The sequence below is a fragment of the Strongylocentrotus purpuratus genome, unplaced genomic scaffold (assembly GCF_000002235.5).
Source record: "Strongylocentrotus purpuratus isolate Spur 01 unplaced genomic scaffold, Spur_5.0 spur5_scaffold_2, whole genome shotgun sequence".
NCBI classification, from domain to species: Eukaryota; Metazoa; Echinodermata; class Echinoidea; order Camarodonta; family Strongylocentrotidae; genus Strongylocentrotus; species Strongylocentrotus purpuratus.
Genome location: NW_022145605.1, coordinates 36,325,625 through 36,353,284, shown reverse-complemented (window position 1 = coordinate 36,353,284; position 27,660 = coordinate 36,325,625). Strand labels below are relative to the sequence as shown.

The window sequence follows — 27,660 nt, the reverse complement described above, 5'->3', positions numbered from 1 at the left end:
GACCTTGACAAGAAAACAAACACAGCATTGTTCAGTCATTGGCAAAACTCTTTTTCTTATGCTTACATATCCATAACAAATAGATCTTATACAGTAGGCTAATACAGTTGCACCATGTGAGAAAGGGGGAGGATTGGATAAATAGATCTTCACTAAATATAACACTCGTAAAAGAAAACTAACTCTGAGTCACATTCATATAATTTTTCCTGAAACGTAGAACTGCTAATGTATTGCATAAAATATAGACCATTCAGTGCTAATGAATACATACTAAATTCACATACTATCAAAACACAAACACACACCAAATATAAGTACATCTGTTACAACACTCTTATTAAATGCACACTATCACCAAACCTAAACTAAAATACACATATTATTGCCTTTTTTGCTTTTGATAATACAGAGTAGTGCGATTCTGAGCAAGGTGTCCCATTAAACATACATATTTTTAATTTTTTTTCTTTCTATTTCATCAAAAAATGAAAATATCTTGCTTTGACCTCTGAAATGAAATTTCACCTTTTTACAAATTATTCTTTCTGATATGGTTTCTACTGGAAGAGATATTTTGTTTTTTTAAATAATGGAAATGGATAAAGTTATGTGTCAAAAGGAACATATTAAAGTATAGGATTTCCTGGCGAAATTTGTGAGTTCGACATTGAAATTCATTTTTCTTCCGTACAAATTCTGTGATTTTAGTACTGTCAGGTATATTTTCTTTTTTCTAGTTTTCAAATCTATGAATTTTTTTTGTTAGAATCTATATATGTTTCATTTAAATTAATTAATGAACTGTGCTTCTTTCGCTATTTGGTCATCCGATTTGGCGCAACATGATTTTCTGACATCGCGACGGTGTACTTCTAGCAGTCTAATTGATGGTCAATTACATAATATTTTTCGCGAATTTTGCCGGGATCTCCTATAATATTGACTGCCTTCAAGGCAATACAACATATATCGCCCGAACTGAAGGTAAGGGCGATATATGACAAGTCGAATTGCCCTGAATTAGGTAGTCAATATTACTATTATTAACTACATCAGACATCTAGAGCAAACAAGAAACTCTTACTATCTTACTCTTTAATACATTATGTAAAATACAGTAGCCTACACTGGACAGGGTTTCCTAGCATGAAAAGTTGCAATAACATTTCAAACCAGCATTGTGCATCCAGTGCTTGACAACATTTTTGATACACTGCAAACAGTGTGCCTTTGGTGTGATTATTACGTCACAATAGAGTGCACACAAAGTGCGCAGGTTCTCATACGCGTAATAGATGCACAATGAAAATTACAAAAATACCGGGATGTTTGCTCTACATCTTGTCAGCTAGTTTGACACGCATTTCGTCCATTGACTTTTCTGATCAGGCATATATCTTGTCTATTAGTTAATTGTTTATTAATATTGACGGGCAAATTACACACAAAATCCCATCGAATCTTCTGGCGGTCAATTTTTATTTTTATTTTTTTAAATTTTTTTGCGCACGTGTACGCGTGCATAGTTTTGTTGGCTTATCAATTAAAGATGTCTGCTACAGTTAAAAATATGTTTTATCTCACAGTAGCTCTTTAAATCTTCAGCCATAATTCAGTACATTTAATATTTTGATACTCAAGATGAAGTGAATCGTTAGTTCTGGAGAGACCCGAAATGTAGTGTTTTCCTTCAGCCATATTTTCAAGAGCAAGAACCTTTGTCTTGCAAGCTACAATACAGAAGCTACCCAGGAAACTGTCTCATTTTTGCTCTCAATTCAAATTTAAATTCTAAGAATATTAAAGCTTACAGTCAAAATTAACATGCTTTAGCTACCATTGATATGAATTACCAACCTGAAAAAGTGAATACATTTGCAGAGTTTAAAAACAAAATGAAGAAGTAACTAGATGGACTAGATGATGCCTCCGCCATAGAGCGATTTTACAAACCAAAACAGAAGCAATTTTAGCAATTCAGGTTTTGGAAAATAGATGCAATCATGTTGTATCTTGCTCATAAAAAAAAGGTGTTCAATTTTTGTCAGCTTAGTATTCTCGAGTCATAGTTTGGATGGTACCATGGTAAAATGGAGCATGTCCATATAGAATTCACATTGTTGTACTTTACAAGAATTGTGTATTGTTTTAGAAAATTAACAAACAAAAAATATTCAGAGTGGCTACTGCAAGGGTTGAGAAGCAACCCCTTTTTAGCTTTTCACTGCAAAATTTGAAATAAAAAACATCTCAAGTGTTACATGTTGTGCAGTACTGGAATTGATTTTGTGAAAACCAAAGTGGAATGTCATGATTTCTTAATACATAATAACATTAGTGAAAATTTATGAAATAAGGGCAGGCATTCAGTTGTATGCATTTCAGCTTCAGTCAGGATTTTACCTTATAAATTCTGCTTTAGCGGCCACAATCAAGTTGATTTGATGATAAACTTCTTTGCTGGGTAGAAATTCCACGATAATAATCTTCATAGAACTATGACTTATTGTGAGGACTCAGGTTGGTTGGATGCCTAAAATAAACAAGCAAAATAAAAAATTAACAAAATTGTAAGAATGTATGATAAATTGGAAACATCTGACAATGGCGGTTTGGCTTCAGAATAAAAGATGTATATAGAATACATCAAATCCATACTTTTTAAATTAATTTCATTATCATTTGATCATTTCCATATCAAAGTTTTATTACAAGTTTGAACAAACAGAAAAAAGAAAAAAAAATCATAAAATTATGATAAATTGTGATCACAAGCTATTTTGCTTACATAATGAGCCCTGTGACCTTTGATAAATTGGAAACATCTGACAATGGCGGTTTGGTTTCAGAATAAAAGATGTATATAGAATACATCAATTCCATACTTTTTAAATTAATTTCATTATCATTTTATCATTTCCATATCAAGTTTTGTTACAAGTTTGAACAAACAGACAAAAAAAAAACAATCATAAAATTATGATAAATTGTGATCACAAGCTACTTTTGCTTACATAATGAGCCCTGTGACCTTTGACCTCGTGGCCCCCAAATCTAATCAATTTATTGGCTCTGCAAGATACATACAGGGCCTAAGTTTGGCAGGAATCCATCAATCGGTTCTTGAGATCACACGATCTCAAGAACGGGACGTACAGATGTACGGACAACCCCCCCCCCCCAAAAAAAAAAAAGAAGAAAGAATGCCTACGGCTACTTTGTAGCGGAGGCATAAATACTATACCAGGTACCCACTACTCTACATGCCAACTGAAAAGGAGTATTAAACAAGAAATAACAAAAAATCCTGCACAGAACCCAAGTTTAATTTGGTTTCTGAATGGGCCCTATTCGATGTAAGCTGGTTCTGGTGCATTCACTAATTTCACTAGTCTACTCACAAGTCACTTCTACATTAATTAAGAGTGGATTGAAATCACCACATGAAATTGTTGAAGGTCTTTCTTGGTTCGTACTTACCTGCATGGCTCTGCCTTTGGTCTCTATCGGAAGCAGGAGACATGCTATTCCTCCAAAAATACACACAGTTCCATAGACCCCTACTGTCAAGTTCTTGGAGACTGGAAGAAGTACCTTTACAAATTACATCATAAAAATAATGATGGAACTCTTGAAAAGCATGCTTATTTGTTAGTAAAGCTGCTCTGTATATGCACAAGTATGACATCTGTTTGGAGCCAGAAGGTAATTAACCCATAAACTTTAACACAGAGTTAACGACCTTCTGGCACTGAACAGACAATATAAACATCTCTTGTGGCACTCACAGCTACTATCTAACATTAAATTATGTGAAACTAAATGTTATGGACTAAAACTTGTATCAAAGGAAGACACCACAAAACTAAGCCCAATGATAACTAAACTTTAAATACCGGTACACATATCTCAAGCTGGTGTCCACCAAAAATGTGTACTCTAGAAAAAAAACAATTTGTTCATATATTTAAACACAAAATTGGCACATGTAGGTGATTAAAATTTTTCAAGCTTTCAGTTGTCATCAGTAGACTTCTGAATTCTATCTAATTGCTGGGTAATACAACTTGCTACAACTCTCTAAAACTGCATAATATTGGTTATTATTACCCGTATCAGACATCTGAGCTGGTCATTTACAAAACCGTATTGCCCTAGTTTTCACTAGCAGTGGGAACGGAGGGGTATATTCTTTGTATTTTCCTTGGTCTCCCTGCGCGTATTGACTTTGCGTGTAGAGACGAGTGAAAATATACCTTGGTATTTTCCACGGTCTCGCTCCGGGCATCTTGTATTGACCGCGTCGCATTTTTTGCGCATCTATTATGCGTACGAGAACCTGCGCACTTTGCGCGCACTCTATTGTGACGTAATAATCACACCAAATACACACTGTTTGCAGTGTATCGAAAATTTTGTCAAGCACTGGATGCACAGTGTTGGTTTGACAAAGTTTGTTCAGTTCTTGAGATTGTCATGGTGGATGTCTGTATTTGCTCTAGATGTCTGATTTGGATAACAATAAAAATATTGACTGGCTTTACTTTCGGGGGATATCAGAAATATTGACCGCGCTAAGACCATATTGCCCTCGTCTTTCGACTCGGGGCAATATGATCTGAGCTTGGTCAATATTTCTGATATACCCCTCAAGGCCAGTCAATATTATATAAATATGAGGCTTAAGGAGCATTTTACTTATTTGAAGCACTTTTCAAAAACAAAAATCTCGCTGGTTTGAAAAAAGCTGGATATATTCTCTATGGGGAAAAATATGCTTGATATTAGATCCAACAATAGTAATTATGATAATAAAAATGCCAATGAAATTTGATGCTTTTTCATCACTGCAACTTTTAGATAATCTCTGATGATAATTATATGTACTTCAGGCCTTATCAAAATCTTCATCTGCTTTATCAATACTATTTATCCCCTTTCAGAATGCTAGGCATTCTACCATTACAGTGCCCAACAAGTTTGGAAACAAATATCAAGATAACATTTCCTGAGTTTACTTTCTATCATCATATCTCTTCTTTTATTGTTAATTATGATACAATTCTGTTCAGCGATATTAAACTTCATGAATGACAAACCCAGTTTGAATTTCAAAATGAAAGACGAACATTTCTATGGGCAAGAATAATCTCCACAAAATCAACAATTGGGCAGCAGTTCAAAAACTGCCTGTGGCAGTGTAAAGAGAACGGCTATACTAAGTATGAGGTGACAACATTACCTGTGCAACAAATGGCGTGATGATAGCACCTATTCTAGCAGCAGCACTACAACAACCAAGACCTACAGCTCTAGTGGTAGTTGGGTAAACCTGTAATAATGGTAACATACCGGCAATGATGATAATTGGGGCTTCTAATATATATTAACAGTTTTCTATACAAAACTATTTGAAAATCTCATACTGCATATCAAAATCCATTGATCTGTAGATAATAAGGAATGTAAATATACATAAACACACTTTATTTAAAACCAAGGATAATTGTAATCTCATGCCTTGTCTGCTCTCAAGCAGTCTAACCTTTCGCATTAAATGCACATGGCTTAAGCAAAGAAAACAATGCGCATGCTCTAATGGGTGCAGGGTCGCTTGGATACTGTATGATGCACAAATACCATAAATCTCAGTGTATAAGACGCACCTTTTTTACGCCGAAAAAAAAATCAAAAGTCGGGGGTGCGTCTTATACACCTGTACTGTGCCTGGCAATGTCTCCCAGCTCAGTCATACAAGGTGTGTTGACTCACCACTCTGAAACTAGATCAACACTACCTGTATGGCCGAATTTCTGTTTGGACATTGGAGGAAAATTTAACTGTTATTTTTGTTACATTGTTACTAATATTTGTGACAAGGCGCCTTCAACTGCACCTCGCAGTAAAATAAAGGTCCTTCCCCACGTGGGTTTTTGAGCATGGACCTGGCTTGCTGCCTAAGGAGTCTGGCCCCAAAAAAATGACCAGGAAGTGAAATATGTTAATTTAAATCCTCGCACTAGATATCATGTGACGGTTTTGGACCAATCACAACTTTGTACCTGTAAGAGCTATCTAATATAATTTGATGCTACTAAATATGACTTATCGTATCATGATCTTCTATGTGGATAAAGTATCATTTTATTACTATAGTGAATAAGTGCAACCTTTGCAATAAAAAGACTTATCATTTCATACTTTGCATATCCATGTTGATCTACATATTTGTTGTTTGCTGCAAGCAAGATATCTATATGGAATAAGCATATTACAAACGAATCATTTAGAAAGGTTACTATTATGCCTTCAAATGTCACAAACAGAACTGTGGAACAAGAGGAGCAAGGTTTTATTTTGGGAGGAGGAGAGGGGGGGGGGGGGGGGGGGTGGTAGGTAGGCTGGTTATAAGGTAATCTTCTTACCTCTGGGGTATATACATAGGCTGCTTGGAACCCCCCTGAGATGAACGCTCTTGCAGCAAAGAGGAACAGTGTCAATACAGTTCTGAAAAGTGGTACAATACATAGGATTAACAGAATGGACTGATGAGATTATGAGGGGGTGAAAGTCACTTCAGAGATATTATCTGTGCATGGGCAGATAAAAGTCATTTGTATAAAACTGTAAAACCCATCAAGACAACTGCTAGGTACATGTTCATGAAAGTTATGTAATCATTATTGAGTTATGCACCGACGATACGTCTATGATAGACCAGTGGAAGTAAAGAGGACAAACAAAAGCTAATCATGAAGCACCTCCATCACTTTGGCAGTGATGATGCTAAAATGCACTAAGTGGAATTCTCTAACTTTAAAGGGGAACTAACCCCAAAGAATAAGTGTAGATACTTTATAAAACAAGATAAATTCCTGCCTTTTGATGTACAATAAATCTTACGAACCTGTACAAGAGATATATAAATGAAGATTTCTTGGCATGATGTAATGCCTTTTAAAATGACATGGGCAGAGCCATTTTCTCGAAAATGTGATGTACCAGTATCATGCACCAAGCTTTAATTGGAAAGACTTTTTAATTCGATAACAAAACCTTTACTTTTCAATGAGGTAAAATCCTAGCTGAGAAGGAAAAAGTTACATTTGGTGAAAAATATATAATATGGTAACAATTGTAACTCATTTATTTAAAAATACTAAAATATAGCGGTTGAAAAATCTATTTCATTTATGCGGAACCTTCACCCCAGAACAGCACCAAGTTGTTTATGCAATTTGCCTTCATTAATAAGCCAGTTCATACATAGCTTTGGAATGCATGACCCCAAAATATCCACAGATCTTTTACACGATGGATACGTCCAACTTGTGCATTTTAGAATAATCACTGCAGAAGTGATGGAGGTGCTTCATGAATACTTTTTTGTGCGCCTCTTGAGAAGAATACTTCCACCTGTGTATCAGATAAATGTACTGTTGGTGCATAAATGAATACTGATTTCATAACTTTATTGAGCAGGATACCAGTATTCGTCTCGATGGGATTGACAATTTGGGATGATCATTATCTGCCCATGCGCAAATAGTATTTAGGAACTGGCTTATTGCAACCATTGAACAGAAACATATGTGGAATAATAAGCAATGATGATAATGGTACTTTCAAAATTGCTCACAAAAATGTTATCATAATGGCACCTGATAATCATTCTTTTGCTTCCATATTTTCTAAGTCACTTAGCTCAACAAAATCCTTCTAACAGTGGCATGCTCTAGATTTGGTGTCATGGTCAAGTGGATACATTGACGGACAGTGAATCACAGTCCTTTGGCAAGGTATTAATCTACACTTGCCACTCACCATCCAGGAGTTAAATGTCTACCTATAGAAAGGAATACCTTGGTGGCTTAGCAGAGCCAAGGTAATATTGGAGCGCTTTGAGCCCCATGGGTGGTGGATATGTGTGATATAAAAGTATCCAATATTATTATCACTATCATTATTAAACAAGAAAATATGTACATGTCTTACCTCGATGTACACATGAATATGAGGAATGTGAAGAGAGAAAAGCACAGGAATTCAATAGCCATTGTCTTCTTCCGTCCAAGTGACTCAATGAGTAAGAAGGTAATCACAAGCCCTGAAATTCAAAGACAAGAGACACAAACATAAGAGAAGGTTAGAGTATAGAGAATAATATGAAAGAATGACAAAGATAGAAATTCATCACTTACATCCAAATTCTATTTAATGATTGATCATGATTCTCTGTTTTATAAGCTTTGATTTGATTTGATTTGATTTGATTTGATTTCTGCATTTTTCCAAATATAATATGACTGAATAACAGAGAACATATAAATGTAAGGGTATAATACAACATATACAAACAATAATTTCTTCATGTCAAAATGTTTTTTTTACATAATATATGTCGTATAATAACGAAACTTAATATTTCCATAACATATTATCATAAATTTAAAGTATTATCCGAACTATTCTGTTGGAAAAGTGCAGGAGACCGCAATCATAAGCAAAGCTTGACAAGGATGGCAGCCTCAAAACTATTAACAAACTTTCAAAATTATGAACCATGTTTCATTTTTCGGAAATATGAACCCCTGTATGAGAAATTTGTGTTTCAGAACTATATGTATGCATATATATGTTGTCATTTTCTGTGAATGCAATTCCAACTAATTTTTTATAATTTGTTTACCTTTTGCATATTGCTCCTCAATAATAATTAATTTACTATCAGACGATAAAGTTCAAAGTCTTTTTGTGCCAGTTTCTCTTGTAATGCAATTTAATTTCTAATATCTCAATTTTCTCTGTCAGATATATTTGATTTTCATAGACATATAGCAAAATATTTGCAATTAACAAATTTCATTCTTAAGAATTTTCATACATTTATAAATTTATTCCATTTATTTTATTTATTTTATTTTATTTATTCGGTTTAAAAACATCAACACGTAAAGTTCAGGAACTCATAATGGTTGATTTACAATGAAATTGAATAGTGTAAACAAAATTGAACCAACAAATATACACTTAAGAAGAACATATTGTTTCACACACATGAAAATATGGTTACAATACAATATACAACGGCTGGCTAGATGTGGCTAGACCAAGGCGAGATATGACAAGGAAATCGAAAAGAAGATAAATGACTAAATAGAGAGAGAGAGAGAGAGAGAGAGAGAGAAGAAGAAGAAGCGGTGAGAGAGAAAGAGAGGGACAAGAAAGGGGAGGGTAGAAAGAAAAAGAGAGAAGGTAGAGGGAAAGAGAGGGGAGGGGAGATACGGAGGGGAAGTGAGGGAGAGGGAAGGAAGAGAGAGGAAGAGAGAGGGAGAGAGAGGAAGGTAGAAAGAGAGAGAAGAGAGACAGGGAGAGAGTGAGGTATAAAAAGAGAGAGCGAGAGAGAGGAGAGAGAGAAGGGAGAGAAAAGAGGGGAGAGAGAAGGGGATAGAAGAGAGAGAGAGAGAGGGAGGAGAGAAAAAGAGAGACATGGAGAGGCAGAGAGAGAGAGAGAGAGAGAAAGAGAGAGAGAGAAGAGATCTTTAAAAGGCAAATTAAGAAATAAGGTAGATAAACGTAGCATTAAAACATTAATACATTTCTTATACACATCTACACAGAAGAAGGCGCACCGGAGCCTTCAGAGAAGACAACAGTGGATTGGCCTGCAACGCATCGTCGCGTCCGCTCTGAAGGCCACGGTGCGCCTGCACATGATGGTCAACATTTCAGCATTTTCAAGAAATTTAGAGTAGCTAGAATGTACGAGCAATTTGGCAGTAAATAGCAAAATATAATCAATACCCTTCTCGACAATGTTGTGCAAAACATGTAAAGCTAATTGTTAAAGAGTTGACACCTCTATTAATTAATGGAAAAAGCCGCATTTCTTCAATATTCTGGATCAGAAAAATACAGCTATAATAAAGTATTGCAACTTGTAGTGATTCTAAAGAGTCACAACATGTGAAGCTAATTGCTAAGTTGACACCTCTATTAATGGAAAACCTGCATATCTTCAATTTAACGAATCAGAAAATATGGCTATAATAAAGTATTGCACCTTGTACATGTATCAGGTCTAAAGATTCACAACATGTGAAGCTAATTGTTCAGGAAAAGTTGACACCTCTATTAATTGGAAAACCCGCATATCTTCAATATTATGAATCATGTATCAGAAAATACAGCTTTAATGAAGTATTGCACGTTGTTTCAGATCTAAAGAGTACCGGTACATGAAATACAATTAATTTTTTTTGAATTCACATTAGGTTATTGAGAGTCTTAATGACTTGGGGTAGAGGAGACTTTTCATAGCATTGCGTACGACACATCGGTTCTAGAAACCCATCCTTCGATCTTAGGGGACGATAATTAGGTAGGGTGCTTCGGAGAGGTGGGAGCATCGAACTGCGCCTCGAGCTTATGATGGACTTAGCAAACTTCTCAAATAATTGTTTTCGACGGTGCTCAAGTGATATGATGTTCAGAAACTTGAGAGCATTTGCGTAGTCTGTGTAATTGTGGTAGCCAATGATAATTCTACACGCACGTTTTTGTATGCGCTCAATTTGGTTAGATTGCTGTACTGTGAGAGCTGGAGACCACACAGGGGAGGCATACTCTAGTATTGGCCTGATATACATCAGCTAGACCGATAGCAAGTCGCCGACAGGGGCTTTGTACTTGTTGAGTATGCATAGCATATATAATCGTTTAGCAGCTGCGCTAGTCATATGAGAAGTTTGCATGTCCCATTTCATGTTAGCTTGTACAATAACACCCAATAGTTTGAGAGTATCTACACATTCAAGAGTGCTTGCACCAAGGTGAAAGTTCGGGAATACAGTAGGTCTTTTCAGGAATGAAACATTCATTATCTTACATTTCTCAGGTTTAGGGGTCATGCTATTATCAGTAGACCAAGTAGAGAGATTGTTGATTACTGATTGGATGTTAGAGGGTTGGGAATGTTTCCTAACTTCTGCAATTGTGAGATCATCTACATATTTCCATCTTAGTTGTGTATCAGAGGCAGCATCATTAATCATGACTAAGAAGAGGACCGGGCTGAGGCTACTGCCTTGGGGGGCTCCACATGTCACATTAGAGAAATTAGAGACAATAGGACCGATACAAACACAGAGTGATCTACATTCAAGGTAACTACAAAAGACTGGAATAAGTGATAGGTCTACACCAAGTTGGATAAGTTTCGTAACAACAACATTGTGATCAATATGATCGAAAGCTTTGGCATAATCAATGGCACATAGTGATGCAACATGGCCAGGCTTATCAGTTCCTTTTAAGATAGTGTCCACAAGACTCGCAAGGTAGTGAGTGGTCGATGAGTTCCTAATATTTCCATACTGTTGACTGTCTAACTTGTGACTGATGTCGCGGGTAATCCAACTTGAAAGGAAGGTTTCAAAGATCTTAGCAAAGATAGGTGTTAGAGAAATCGGTCGTAATTGGTCGAAAGGAATCGGCACTATGTTGGATAGCTTCCACTGGTCGGGGAAAACGCCGGATTGTAGGCACTCATTAAATATACGAGCAAGAGGATCAGCTAGTTCAGGTGCAAATTCTCGGATGAGTCTTGCCGGAAGGTCATCCTTGTACGAAGCCTTAGAGGGGTTGATATTCCTAAGCTTCTGATAGACCTGGTGAGCTTCAATTACAGGAGGTGGTCGCGGGGCAGGAAGAAATGCTGGCAGTGCATTGCGATCAAGAGGAGGTAGTGCCGAGCAGATTGAAGCGAAATGGTTGTTGATATTTTCAGCTTGATCTGCAGGGGCCAAGTCACTTTCGGGTAAGGTAGGTCTAGTCTTCTTGAGACCCGCGAGGTGACGAATCTCCTGGTGCCACTTTCCCGGTCGCTGTTTCTTAAGATTCTTGACTTTTCGGGAGTAGAAATTTTGCTTGCACTTAGCAATCTCTCTTCGAACTGTATTGCGTAGGGTTTTGTACAATGGGATATTACCGAGCAGATAAGCTTTCTGACGTTGTGAGATGATCGTAAGAACTCGGTTGGTGATCCAGGGCTTATCATCAGAGCGACGTTTAACGCAGGTTGGTGGGAAGATCCTTATAAATACTATTAAACAGAACTCTAAACTTAATTTTGTAATGTTTTTATTAAGGTTAAACATAACAGCTTATCCTAAACTGAGACCACAACATGTTGGAACCCCATAAGATCTATACTCTATAATGCCCAATAAAGCATGCAACAGAGAGATGACAGGTCCTGAATTCAGGCAAAACCCTGAAAACTGGCTTATCCCGAAATAAAAAAAATAAAAAAATTCACTAACATGATTTTCTTTACGACCATACATCAGATATGTATATACATTTTTACTCACCTGGTAATTCAGCTAGTGTAGTCCAAAGAAGAGAAACATAATCAGCTGTAGAGAGTGTCTTGCATTCATCAAAACATGCCATACCACCTTCCGCTGTCTTCTCATTACCACCTGTGATATGAAAGAAATAAGGTAGAAAACAAGATAGAAAACAAGTAAAGAATTCTATTGCAAATGAAAATACATGTACCATAAAAAAGTTCTCAAATGCCTGAAGCTTATATTTGTGCAATTTCTATGAATAAGAGTGGATAACTTTATCCTGTATTAGTTTATTTATAATATTTATACAGAACAGTAAATCTAAGTTGTCGCCTTTTAAGAGGCCCTTTGATAGAATTGTATGTGTGAATTTTTTGAGAAAATCGATCATAAAATAATCATGGCTTGTATTTAGGCACTTTTTCATCCTTTCTAAATCCAAGACACTATAGTTGTATCAATGAATTACACATAGTGAATGCATTAATAGGGAAAGAGTGGAAAAATCTCAATATCTCAGACTTTTTTCTAATTCAAGAGTCATTTTTATCACAGCAGAAGCTTGAATATTACCTGAGCAAGAATCTCCATATGCAAAGAGTTCAGTACTGAGTAAAACCAGACCATAATATGAGAATGCATTGGCAAACCTGTCAAAGAAATGAACAACAATTGAGAGAATATGACAATTCTGATATATGAAGTGTTTTCTTAGGATAACATTTGATACTGGTTTTATCTGATATTTTCAAACACAGATATTTGAAGTAATGTGCAGTTGTACATTCAGTTTATAATTGAAGGAAAAATATTATCTTACAGACCATGAATAGTATTTTCAAATCATTTGCTAAGTTCACTTTATCATACAAAATAATAATCATATTATAATTAGACCTTATAGATGGTAAATGAAATGGGCATTAGACAAACTGGTTATTAGAATGAATGAACAATAGACCAAATGGGCAGTACACTCATTGGAGATTAGACGATATGGAAAGAAGACCACATGACCATATGCCTAAATGGACATTAGATGAAATGATTATAAGACCATGTGGATAGTAGACAGGCTGGGTGTAGACTAATTATGCAGTAGACGAACTGGTTGTAGACCAAATGGCAATTCAAAGGCCAAAAGTCCATGGCAGCTTAAAACCTAATTCGGATGAAACATATCTATTTCTTTAAAAATTCTTACCAAATGAAGAGTAAAAGTCCTGTTGTGATGCCTAACTCTCTAGTTCTGAACAGATCTTTGTATGATCCACGTTTCTATCAACATGAGTAAAAAAAGAAGAAAATAAGTCATATTATCACATGAAATTTCAACAGATATCCAATCTAAATAATTGAGAAATACTAGTACCTACATGTATGCTTAGGTGCCCAGATTTGTTTGAATGAGAGAATAGAGCACTAGACTGTAATTCCTCACTGCTGACAAGAAATGACTGACGTACGAGAGACAATCGCTCACAGAAAATAGAGCTGTATTTCACCTTCAGATTTGAAAGACGGAATATCCCTGTAGATTTTGTACACAAAATTCCATGTTCAATATTTTGATAACAATAAACATCTGAGAAGGATACTAGCATCACAGAAAGGGACAATATCATATAGCAGTACCTGTGAGTTGAATCCGTTTACACTAACTTCTGAACATTAATATCTGAACTAACAATGGGAGTCTAGGTAACCCTTTATCATGGCGCGTTAGTAGTAAGAAGACAATTTTTTTTATTTCGTACTCAAAATTAAGAATGCAATAACTCATAAACCACATGAGGTCTGGGTATGAGACTAATGTATCAGGAAACTGGCATAGATATTCAAAATTGAACGATACATGCCTAAAAACTTAAACAACAACATATCTTTAATTGGACACTTTATATAAAGTTTGAAAATCATCCCGCAAGAAATATTTTTATTGCGAATGTTTTTTAAAGATAAATTGACCATTTACAGGTTGTGCATGTTTTTCTCACATAGCAGATTTTGACTTTCACTCTGTTTTTGTCATCCAATTTAAAAGTATATGTCTACCTCTTCTTGAGTATACTCTCAGCTACAACACACTACAATTCTGGGGGGAAATTGGCATTGAATGATACAGTCCGATGAGCATCAAAAGATATATAAAAAACATAGTCAAATATAATGCAATCAATTGAAATCTACATTTCTGACTTTGAAAGGCATCTCAATAAAAAGTATGGTCATATGAGACATGAAATTGTATCTACAACTCATAATCTATCTGAATATGAAAATATATTTGGTGGTTCAAGGATTCTTAACCATAAGCATATTTTTGACCGTTTATTAGATTTTTCGCAAAGCTAGGCATGTGTGGATTTTATCTTTAGTGCGCATGCAAAACAGTATTTAAGGTTGTATAAGGGCTAGAATAATGACATTTTGTCAATCATGGGTTTTAGAGTTATAGATAATCTACTTCTAATGTTATTTTATTGATTTGATAGGGGGCCCCAGCGGTCATTGGAATTCATGGTCAAATGAAATAACAAGATTTCTATGGTTATGGGGTTTACAGGTCCAGAGAATGTGATTATTATGTTAATCAATTGATTGGATGTCAAGAAGGGTGCCCCCTGAAGCCGCCATTGGTCAAATAGAAAATAGTTGCCAGATGAGCTTCAATTTATTTGTACTACACGTAGTGATGATTATGCCAGGACAAGAGAGATATACTTGATCATACTTGATTTTCAAAACTTATTTTGAGGGGTTTATAATGGAAATTGCATTCAGTTTTTACGGTGACTTTATACAAATACATGTATTTTGTGAAGTGGATTAACTTGAAAATGAATAACAATAATCCATTCTTGAATAGAGGGCATATCACATTATGATATAATGTTTGATGCACTTCTAAAGGAGTTTGGATATTTTTACGCTGGCTTCAGCTCTGGCAACCGTAGCAGTAAGTGCATTTAAGGAATAAATCCTACCAGGTACCCACTTCCTACACCTGGGTCAAGTGAACAAAATGAAGATTAATGTATTGCCAAAAGGCGTTAGTATCCCTGCAGCAGGTATTGAAACCGTGTACCATGTGGTTTACTGTCATGAGACTTACATGTATCCACAACTCGTCTGAATGAAAAGATAACACCACTGACCTGCACATCTCCACATCGTAGTTTCCCAAGTGGCATGGGTTTGTTGTTTGCTAGAGCAACAGTCTTGAGGATTTCATGTGCCTTTTGTTGATTTCCACATGCCACCTGGTATCTAGCACTCTCTGGTAACCACTGAAAAAAAATTATTTCAATGACATCAAGCTCAAAAACTTGATTTATATCAAGTATATAGATAAATAGATTTCAGTTTGCACCAACATTATACAGGAGGAAACTGTTCATAAACGTGGAGACATTAAATCTAAAATTCTACGTAAGAATGGTTTGTTGTACATCAAATTGCAGAAAAACAAAAATAATCTTTTAAGTGATCTGTAAGCCAAACATTGCAACATTACTTGTGTATTTCCCAATGTAAAACAAAACACATCAATAAAGCTTCCAAACAAAAACCTTAAAGATAAAGACCAGTTATGGTCATATGATTGCATTGTGAAAGAAACGTTGTGGAATCGATCAGAAAAGGTTGATCATCTAGCATATAAGTATTGGTGTGTACTGCAAGGTTATGGAATCATCAAAATGATAAGAAATTTGGCCCAGTCTTGGTAAAGTTACAAGCACTGTACATAGAAAGATGTATATGGAACTACGCGACACGTGCACGATATCTATCAGGTCCAAATAGATATAATAATTTACCAAATATATCAATTAATAGGTGGTTTCTCGGCAAAATTTGTATCATCACGTATTAGTCAAAACATTTGCTTTCACATGATTGGTCATAAGAGCTCCCATTTCATTATTTTGAGAGGGGGGCGTTTCCAAAACTGGTCTTTACCTTTAACAACATGCAATAAACAGACATCTGGGTCTCTCTTCTTCTCTCCCTCCCTTCCTCCCTCCCTCTCTTTGATACAGAGCAGCAGATGGCATTTTGAATATTAAAAAAACTTTAAAAAGTAGATCTCCCATACATCTAGAGGGAATCAATATTTCATAAACCTGTAAAGTACATGTACATGTACAGTTAACATCCATTCTTTATTATTCATACCCCTTGTAAATTTGATGTGGTTTCTTTTTTCGTAAGTCAAGAATGAAAGGAGGACTGGTTGAATTAGGGCCTTTGTTGAATACTTTTAGATGTACCGGTAAGCTTTTATACGTCACATTCTCAAGAAACATAAATTGGGATATATCAATTTTTCATACACTTAACAAATTACAAAAATTGGTATAAGGGTACAAACAATTTGGTTGTTACCTATATATACAGTCTCAATAGCAATACACATGAATAGATAAGAATGTGAGAATGAACTTACCTTGCATAATATGATAAAGATTAGCATAGGAATAGATGAGAATAACAGAAGATAGTTCCATCCTAGAGTGGGCATGACTATAAGAGCTAAGCACACCTCAAAGATGGTACCAAGGGCCCAAAAGATCTGTTCCAGAAATGTAAAATTACAAAAATTCTACATTTTATCATATGAAAGACAAATATTCTTTACAGAGTCACACATCATAAATATTGTGAATCACTGACTGTAATAGAAGCTCACAATTTTTTTTAATGAATACAGATAAATATAAAATCTATCAAAGGAAATGTCTATCAAAAATAAACGCAAAATCATCTCAATGTGTTCTGGGTAGAAACATGCAAGAACACATGGATAATTTAATAAAGGAATCTTTACTCTGTAATAACCTAATTCCATATCTGACTAAATTATAAAAGCATTCCACAAGATTGATCCAGTAATGATGAACGGCAAATGAGTATACTTTCTGTTTCAAAGGAAACCCTTTTCCTCAAATTTCTACCAAATGCATTGACTTAATAGGCAATATTTTACTTTGGCGTAAGTCATAGAAATATGATTTCTCTCACTGACATTTAAAAAATACCTTAAAGGGCCCCTCTAACCCAACTAACTTAGCCTTTCTAAACTTGAATACACCTCTACTTATTAATATTGCAGCCTAAGATTTTTCAGAAAAGCTCTATACTGACCAAAAAAATAAAATAACCATCCATTTTTCATAGATCTCACGCTTGCTAAGCTCCTTCCCTGGAAAAAAGGTAAATACGGTCACGTGGCTTGATGACGCATATGACGTCATTGCAGGAATGTCTTTGTCCTACAACTAAGGAATCTCATTGTAATTCATAATTAGGAATGACGAAATGGCCAGCAACGTTCTGAGATTATTAAGTGTATATTATTTTTCAAATAAATGTCTCTTTTTTTTCCCAATTAATATCATAGTTTGCCTTTTTTAAAGACATTTCAATGCCTAAATCACCCTCCTTTTCACCAAGAAGACGCGAGCAGACGCTTTTCGCAGCTCTAGACTCATACCATAGTCCTTTCATTATTTTGCGTGCGTGTTCCTGTCAGCCTGGCGTCAGTTTCCTTTAGAACACAAACTTTCAAACGAGTGGGCAAAGAGTCCACAGTGTTTACTTTTATCATAATTTTTTGGCATTCGTGCTTTTACGCTTATGGCTTAGTTTGTTTTTTCAATTCTATTGCTGGAATCTGCCGATACAATCAAATCATGCAGAAAAGGAGAAGACTATGAGGACTGCAGCTGAGAAAATGAAAAAATTGAGGATAATTATCCACTTAGAATACTAACTGTTAGGACCCGAGTTTCAGTTTAGACCGCTCGTTGTCACTCCGCAGGGGCTGATCGGCGGCAGGGAAGGGGGCCCAATTCATGAGAGAATATTGAGTGGCAAAATAGTCAGGGGGGGGGGGGTAAGGAGCACTAATTTTTTTTGTTTTTTTGTGGCCCTCGAAAATTTGAAAAATTGCACTCCCCCCCCCCCCCCCCCCTTGAGGGCCAGGGGAGGCAGCCCATCTAAAAAAAAAAGGTAATATTAACGTGTTTTTAATTGTATTTTTTTCCCAGGGGTGGGGCCTGAGTCAGTCCCCCGGGCCCTCCCCTGGATCCGCCACTGCTCCGATATGCAATTTCAATTTCACTGTACATGTGCCTGAACTGGGGTACGAGTGGTTTAGTCTAGACTAACGTTAGATCTGGTTCATATTTTTTCAGTCTCAGTCAGGTGACAATTTACATAAGGTCTAGATCTACCAGTCTGCTTCTGCTTCAGCCTCAGACGCCTTGTTGAGCTCTTGCTCGAACTGATAGGCCCAAATTCACAATGGAGGTTTGTCGACAAACCTAGGTTTATGAGCGTCATATGATGCATTTTGATGCGTTTCAGACCAAGGTTCAGACAAACCTTGGTCTGATACGCCTCAAAAACAAGGCACATTAACCTAGGTTTGGCTACAGACCTCCTTTGTGAATTTGGGCCATAGGGTTTGATGTTACTGTAGTCAATTTTGAGCGCTTCTTCAGAACTGTAGTGTGTGACCATATTTTCGACCCGTGACACCGGCGTGGAAATACAGTACCCTACATAACATACCAAATATCAACTATCTATCAATCTATCTATCGGGCTTTATATACCTCAATTAAGAAATCCAGCCATCTGATTGGTTGAACTATTTAAACTATTCGTGTAAAATTCCCGGTAAAATTCCAGTTACCTGAAAAATAGTTCAGTCTTGGTGAAATACCCATAGGTTCACATGTTAAAAACTGGTTTGAGCGATCGAGGATACCGTACGTGTGCAAAGAATTGGTCGGCATTTTTAATACGGCAATCTCGATCGTACTGAATTCCAAACAAGGCAAAAATGGCTGAAGAAACTCTCCCAAGATTTCAACTTCTTGATGATGATCAAATGCAAGACTTGCTGACAGCAAGAACACCAAAAAGGGTATGTGAAATTCTCCATAATTTTTTTTTCAAAATAGATCTAGTAGGCCTAGTGCTAAAATCCTTCCCGTAGAGATTGCACACATCCCTAGGCATTGGCCATTGCGCACTCATGCTAAATTGGTCAATGTTTTAATTACCAGAGATTCGGGAAAGTTACAATTGGGCTATTGCCCTTGGCACGCCTCGGGCAATAGCACAATTGTAACCTTCCCTTGAGCGTATAAAAACAACTATTTCTCTCAAAGCAGTCATTAATAATATAATAGTTCATCCAGACGTTGGACATCTGTTGCCATTCTGTTAAACGATTTTGTCCATCTATTGTCCTGAAGTCTTGCTACATGCCCAGCCAATCTCCACTTTGATTCCCTGACTTTCTCCATGATGTCTTTAACCTTTGTTTTCTGGCGTATGACTTTGTGATTGATTTTGTCTCGCAGAGATAAATGTAAAATCTTTCTCTCCATAGCTCGTTGAGTAGTCACAAGCTTCTGTTCTAGATCCTTTGTCAGTGACCATGTTTCTGATCCATATGTCATAGTTATTAGAATGCATTGGTTGAACATTCATCTTCTTAGTGACATGGGTATGTGTTTATCGGTCAAATATCAACTAAATCCCCACAATTGTTCAAATAATGGTCATGATCTACATGTAATAGTTGTTATCTTTCTTACCTGTTTTTCGTGTCAATTATCTCATCTGTTTTGGAGTATTTTTCCTAAAAATAAAGGCATTAGTATACATGCACAAATGTGTTCATTTTTAGGAAAAATATACCGGTAAGAAAATTGACACGAAACAGAAAGGTTAGAAAGGTAACAACTTTTAAATCATGACCATTATTTGAACAATTGTTGAAAATTTAGTAGATTTTTGGTATGTTATAGAACTTATAGTAGGGTATCTCCATTCAAGTACAATGTCATGTTGTGTTATAATGCCAATGTTGTCTCCTGCAGTGACGTTATATGCTATTGCGCAATACAGCTCCGAAACTGGGCTTTTTTTCTGAGCGGTCTGAGTCGTTATTTTTAAAGCTAGATTCCAGAATTATTGATGATTTTTAAGAAAAGTCATTGTCATATTCGGAATCTCCGTCAAAAATTATTCCACGTCTTTTTTTCAATTTTAAGCCTGTTTTGATTAGAAGGGCCCTTTCATACCTACATACTCTCACCCTGTTTTTTGCCTATAAAATACTTATATGGACATTAAAAAAAAAGAAATCCCGGGGGGTGTTTCATAAAGCTGTTCGTAAAGTTACGCATGACTTTACAAACAACTTGTATATGAAAAGCCAAATGGGGTGCTTAATCATTATTAACTGCATCAACTAAAGTCGAACTGTGCAGATGTAGATTAACATTCTAATTATGACAAACATTTTTAATGCAAAGTATGTTTTTTGCCATAATTTAATTAAGGTTATTGGAAACATCAGGAAAAACTTTGGGCATCCTATCTGGCACTTCATATACAAGTCATTCGTAAAGTCATGCATAACTTTACGAACAGCTTTATGAAACACCCCCCAGGTCACATAGATCACCCCTCTCTCCCTCTTATTTTTATTACTGCCATAATTATGAATTTCAATTGTTCGCTAGTCACCACAAGGTGACGCTCATACCTGGAAGTACTGATGAGCTTCTTACCATTTTAGTACATGAAATCAAAAACATGAATGGACAAGTTGGTGTGTGCAGTGGTGGTCTATTCCGGACCTCTGATCCCAATTAATGGCAAATTGATGATATGGGCATTGCTCATTCCCAACAAACAAGTGTGCATATATGTATGCAAGTATGAAGTGTTTCTTTTTTTTATTTACAAGTCAATGTTCTTTAAGTTTTATTTACTAGTATTCCATTACTATCTTTGAAATATTTTGGTAGTTTGTTGATTTGTTCTGTGTTAAGTTGTTTTCGTTCATTTTATGAAATCCTTTTCAATATCATATGGCAGAGATCAGGGATGAGTGGTTAGAGAGGCGGGTACGAGCAAGAGAGAAGAACAGAGGAGTGGTAATTTAAATTTTTATGACAAATTCACTCATTTGCATATTTATGGTAATTTATTCTAATAGCGTAATGCAATTCACATTTTTATTATTAGTTTTCACTACATATATTTTTTAGACCATTTGGGATAATAATAATTTTTAAAAAATTGGAAGAGCCAGGTTATTCCTATTGTTTTCTACTGGTTTGATAATTTCTTATGTATTTCTTTGTTTTTTAAATTTACCGGTGCGTATTTTATTGTTTATGTTGTTTTAATTTTAACTATAATCCAACTATTTTGAACCCCAAAATATACACCTAAATTATAAACAAGACCAAATAACCAATGTTTTATCTCTTTTAGGGAAAAATGAGATTTCCATGTTTTGTACACAAATCACAAAAATGAGTGATTTTCGGGCTGACATGCAAAGACAAAAGGTCACATGACTTTATAACGGTAGGTTTGATTTTCGAAAAATTTATATCAAAAGATGCACAAGACTCGAAAGAAAAGAAAGTCATAAAATTTCAGTGCAAAATTCATTGGCGTTAAAAAAATTATCGCAAAAAATGTAGAGGGGGGGGGGGGGGGAGGGGCTTTTAAAGCCTACCCCGGGCTATATACATGTAGGGTTAAGAGGTTATTTGACACATGCAATGTCAATTTGTGCTAGGTCAACTGTATTCCATATCTCACCTCAATGAATGTAACACACAGTCCTCTGACCTTGGATGGTAAAAATTCAGAATACAAAGTGACCCTAATGGAAAAACAAACAAAGAAAATATGAATCAATACTAGTACTTATTATCAAAGTCAAGCTCAATGTTCTATTACTGACCAGTAAGAATAACTACAGGTAGTTGAAAACTCGTACTGTTTGATTATCGTTTTCAAATTTGCATTTGTATTACAATAATAATGACAAATAAATCTAGAATACCATCTCTAAGTGCTTTACAAATATTTGTATTACCCGGTCATTTGATTCATTCAATGCAAAAATTTGTGCACTATTGCATTATAGGTACAAATTCTGAATACAAAGTGACTCTAACTGAAGAAGAACTAGATGGAACTTTGACTGCGCGCAGTCGAAAATGATGCCTCCGTCATAGAGCAATTTTACAAAACAAAACAGAAGAAATTTTTCAAATTCAAGTTTCATTGTAATCCATTAACAGGTTCTCAGAATATCATGATTACAAGTAATTTCTCATATACATACATTATATGACCCTTTGATCTTTGACCTCATGACCCTAAAATCTACTCAGTTCATTGGCTCTGCCAGATGTCCTGAGTTAAATAGTAATCCATCTGTCATTTCTAATGAGAATGTGTTCACAAGCTATTTTTGCATACATAATGAGCCCATGACATTTAACCTTTGACCTCATGACCCAAGAATCTACTCAGTTCATTGTCTCTGCAACATACATACATGATCTAAGTTTGGCAGGAATCCATCAATCTGTTCTAATTATAATGCGATCACAAGCTATTTTTGCATACATAATGAGCTGCATGACCTTTGACCTTGACCTCATGACCCCAAAATCTATTCAGTTCATCGACTCTGCAAGTAACATACATGACCTAAGTTTGGCAGGAATCCATCAATCGATTCTTGAGATAATGTGATCACGAGCTGTTTTTGCATACATAATGAGCCCTGTGACCTTTGACCTCGTGACCCCAAAATATAATCAGTTCATCGGCTCTGCAAGATACATACATGACCAAAGTTTGGCAGGAATCCATCAATCAGTTCTTGAGACAACGTGATCGCAAGCTGTTTTTGCATACATAATGAGCCCTGTGACCTTTGACCTTGTGACCCCAGAATCTAATCAGTTCATTGGCTCTGCAAGATACATACATGACCAAAGTTTGGCAGGAATCCATCAATTACTTCTTGAGATAACGCGATCACTAGATCGGGACGTACGGACGGACGGACAACCCGAAAACATAATGCCTCAGGCTACTTCGTAATGGAGGCATAAAAAGACTAGAATCAACGGTGGAACAGATTATCATATTTAAATAACTGTTTCTATTAATGTAGAATTCCAGAATACAATAGGAACTAGATGGATCTTCAACTGCGCCCAGTCGAACATGATGCCTCCGTCATATAGCAATTTTACAAACCAAAACTGAGCTAATATTTGAAATTCAAGTTTCTCAGAATGTCGTGATTACAAGCTCTTTTTCATATACATGGCCCTGAAAGATACATACATGCCCTGACTTTGATAGGAATCCATCTGTCGTTTCCAATGATGATGCTTTTACAAGCTATTTTGCATACATGAGCCCTGTGATCTTTGACCTCGAGACCCCAAAATCTACTCAGTTCATTGACTCTGCAAGATACATACATGTACATGACCCAAGTTTGGCAGGAATCCATCAATCAGTTCTTGAGATAACGCGATCACGAGAACGGGATGTACGTACGTGTACAGACGGACAACCCGATAAACATAGCCCGTATTCTGAAGTCGTGTCTAACTTAGCCACGTCTAAAGTTAAACAACTGTTTAGTTAGACACGACTTAGACAGGACTTAGACACGAGGTCGTGTCTAAGTCCTGCCTAACTAAATTTCTTATTCTGAAGTCGTGTCTAAGTCCCGTCTACCTAAACAACTGTTTAAAGCTTATCTGCCGTAGTTTACAGGAGGGATTAGAGCGCTCTGCAAGGTCACTGGACAGGTGGTTATCTCATCAACTCAGCTCTTAGTTAACATAAGAAAAAGAGGATCATGGGGGACCCATGGTCACCGATTAGGCATTGTTTTTTATATAGAGGGCGCAAGTAGCTACAAGTGGGCCTTTAAGTCCTGTCTAAGTGGTGTTTAACTAAACAACTGTTTAAGTTCTGCGCAGGCCGTGTTTAACTTAAGTCGCGACTTCTGCGCATGCCCAGTAGGCGTTCATTCTGACATTCCTGCAGACGATAGACCGGGTGCGCATGCGTGCGCGCACCGGATAAAAAAAATTTTACCCGCACGGTGCTAGTGCAGTGATATATGATCGTGATTACTGGCGCTCAATACAAACTATATCAGTGCGTCAATTACTCATTAATTAACAATGAGACCTTGATAGTAAAATGGACGGTAAAAATGTGAAAAGAAAGGCAAATTGGGATGCTGCAGAGAAATCCCATCTGCTAAGTCTCTTGGCTGGCGATGGAATCATCGAGGTAGTTGAAGTAAAAAACAATAATTATTCAGCTACGTCAGCGAAGAAAGTGGCTTGGAATAGGATCTTGGCGGACTTCTCTTCAAGGTATGTCATGATATGAACTACTAATGTTACTAAAATTTAATCGACTAGATCAAACATTTAATAACATTGTTAAATTCAATTGCGGTTCTGCATGAATATAATAATCTAGGCTAATTTGCAGCAGCTACTCATAATTATTAGTGGATGCCATCATATATAAACAACGGCTTTATTTGTTGTATTGTTATTAGATACGGCGAGAAAAGAGATGAGAGGGAGCTCAAAGACCAGTGGCGGCGGATGAAGCTGCAGGCGAAGGCAGGATGGTCATCTTTCAGATCGCAAACGGGGAAGACGGGCGGAGGTCCGCCGCCAGCCGAGCCGTCCATGATGGCGAAGTAGGTCAAACGTCTCGTGCCCACAGAGTTCAGCGAAATAAGGAATCCGTTTGACGACGACTGCTACATCACGGGGAACAACCCCGAAGACGTGACGGCAGAACTCTTCATCGCCGGGGAGAAACGCCCATCGCTGAAGTAAACAAACCTTTCATAAGTTTCCAAATAGAGTTTTACCCGTGAATGAGTGTACGTGTGTGTGTGTGTGTTGGTGCGCATGGGTGCGAGTTTTGAGTGAGCTCGAATGCAGCCTTGCTAAACTTTTTTTTTGTCTACCATAAATGGGAGGGTTTAATTCTATAATTGACATGGTTAAACAAAAAATGATTATTTAGTGCTGTTTAATTTGTTCACTTTATATACAGTTTGGACTCTCTCGATCAACCATCTGAAGGAGCTAAGGCTCCCCTAGCCCTGGAGGCAAGTCGTCATCCCCCACCTGTACCTACTCTGTACCCTGTCACTGCCCAGCAGGCCGATGCCACTCCATCCACAAGCAGTCACATCTCACTTCATCTCAGTCGATAGGTGTGTTCACACTCACAGTATATGGGGTATTTCATTTCTCAGAAATTGATTGAATAATGCACCAAAGTCACACAACTACCTCGCCCTAAAATATCTTAATGTAATAATGTAGAAATAATGTTAGCACAATCCATATTGTCATATTTACAATAATGATAATGTTGTATCCTCATTGTAATGAATACATGTATACATCATTTCATGCATGCCAATGGCAGGGTCTTATTAACCAAAATAAATGTGGATATGTATCGATTGGCTAATCCTCTTGATTTAAATGTTAATGGACAAATCCTATTTCATTTTTATCTGTTTAATTCACAGGTCAACCCCATCCAAGAGATTTCGTGGCAGTCCTTCCCCTATACCATACCTGCCAACCTGAGACAAGAGATATTAGGAGTAAATTTTTCTGGATGGACTACGAGGTCACGAACCACCGAAGGATTGGGGTAGTGGCCCGTAGATTGGGGGGGGGGGGGGGGGGGGGTACACAGGACTTTAGGGTCTATTTTTTTTTCTCTCCATTTCAATGGTGCAAATGGGCCTTTTCCTTCAACCTTTTCGCCCCACACATAAACAATTTTTGAAATATCAAAATGTGAACACTCACAAAACTACATGTTTCACTACCCACCTCAGTTAGGAGCCCTATTTTGCAAAGGTATATAGTAGTAGTAATCCAAAATAAATCCGAGGAAGTCTGGTAAATAACAAGCTTCCACGATCGCAGTCATCGCACAACCATTGAAGAAAACACGCCAATGTATACAGTGTTTATGCACGGTGTATCAACTGCACATGTAATATAAATACACGTGGGCTATACGCATGCAGTTACTATGCAACAACGCTGCATGTAGTGTATGTATTAGTACAACGTCCGCACACACTTTATCGATATAGCTTGCGCATGTGCTTCCATGTACTAGTACATGCAGTACATGGATAATGACTGCAGTACACGGAACTAACGATCACGTTCGGGCTGCGCTGTGTATATCTTCTATGAGCGCGAGCGCGGATGTCGGCGTGATCTGGTTATCAGTGCTGTGTTATGCTTTAGTCTTATGCAACAGTCGTTTGTTTTAAAAATATTTTTAAATTTTTAAAAATCTGAGTTTTGAGGCATGCACTCGGAATTCGGAGTTGGTATGAAAAATGCGGAGGAACTCCACCTAAATCGGGGTGGTTGGCAGGTATGCTATACCACCACAGACTCCTACACAGACTGTTGTCCACGATGCCATAAGAGAGTGGGGCAAAAAAGAGCACGAGACCAAGCTGCACAACATGGAGGAAGAGCGATAGCAGAAAGAAGAGGAGCACAAGGCCAGGATGCAACTTCTCCAACTGGAGAAGACTTACATCCTTAAGAAGCTTCAGATAATTGAGTCTTCTTTGAAAGTTTAAATAAATTGTTTGCATTTACACACAAAATTGAACGTTAAATGATGTGTTATTAGTTTCTTTCATGTTGTCATTTTTTAATAAAAATTATCATTCTACATGTATTTACTCTGACATCCACACACACATTTCCAAGTGGGAAAGTATGATCTAAAAAAAGGGTAAAATGTAAATACAGTGGAACCTCTATATAACAAGGTTCCTGATATGGAAGGCAATTTCACGGATCCAAGTTATATCAAATTTTAAGTTGTGATAAAAGATATCTGAATAAAACAACAACGTCAAATGAATGGTAAGGAGGTGCTCGTTATAACAAGGTTTCACTGTATTCCACTTCACGATTGTTTTTACAATATATAGTTTGAGAGAGAAACAAAAGATGAATGTGTTCGTTTACATTTTGAGATAAATTTATTTTTCCATAAAACTTTACACATTTGTATAGGATATAATTCATATTCAAAGCCAAGTTACCCATACTTCAATAAAATATAATTCATAGTATTTTTTACAAATCAGACCCATTATTTTCTACATTTCATCCATTTGCATGCCAATATTGCCAGAATAATCACTTTCACTTGAGCATCTGATAATTTCAATAAATACCTGTACATTTAAATCTGATTGCGATATGTAACAAAATCTGGATATATGGATTAATATATTATAATATTAAATATAAAAAACAAGAATCTATGAAATCACTATTAAGACAACTATAGTAATAGACAGAGGTGTACGCAATTCTGTAATCTAAAAAATAAACAT

The 27,660-nt window shown here is 36.4% G+C and overlaps 1 protein-coding gene across 1 annotated transcript in view; it reads right to left on the bottom strand.

Moving 5' to 3' along the window:
* Nucleotides 1–291: 291 nt before the first annotated feature.
* The window catches only part of LOC100892331 (synaptic vesicle 2-related protein), a 57,830-nt gene continuing 30,461 nt past the window's right edge, over nt 292–27,660 (bottom strand). The window contains exons 6-16 of the mRNA XM_030992320.1: nt 22,005–22,068; nt 16,810–16,935; nt 15,518–15,649; nt 13,564–13,637; nt 12,933–13,009; nt 12,378–12,488; nt 7,999–8,110; nt 6,429–6,510; nt 5,246–5,335; nt 3,484–3,597; nt 292–2,536 (exon numbers count right to left, since the gene is read on the bottom strand). Of these exons, the coding sequence (XP_030848180.1) occupies nt 2,507–2,536; nt 3,484–3,597; nt 5,246–5,335; nt 6,429–6,510; nt 7,999–8,110; nt 12,378–12,488; nt 12,933–13,009; nt 13,564–13,637; nt 15,518–15,649; nt 16,810–16,935; nt 22,005–22,068 (1,012 nt within the window). The 3' untranslated portion in view covers nt 292–2,506. The remainder of the gene's footprint in view (nt 2,537–3,483; nt 3,598–5,245; nt 5,336–6,428; nt 6,511–7,998; nt 8,111–12,377; nt 12,489–12,932; nt 13,010–13,563; nt 13,638–15,517; nt 15,650–16,809; nt 16,936–22,004; nt 22,069–27,660) is intronic.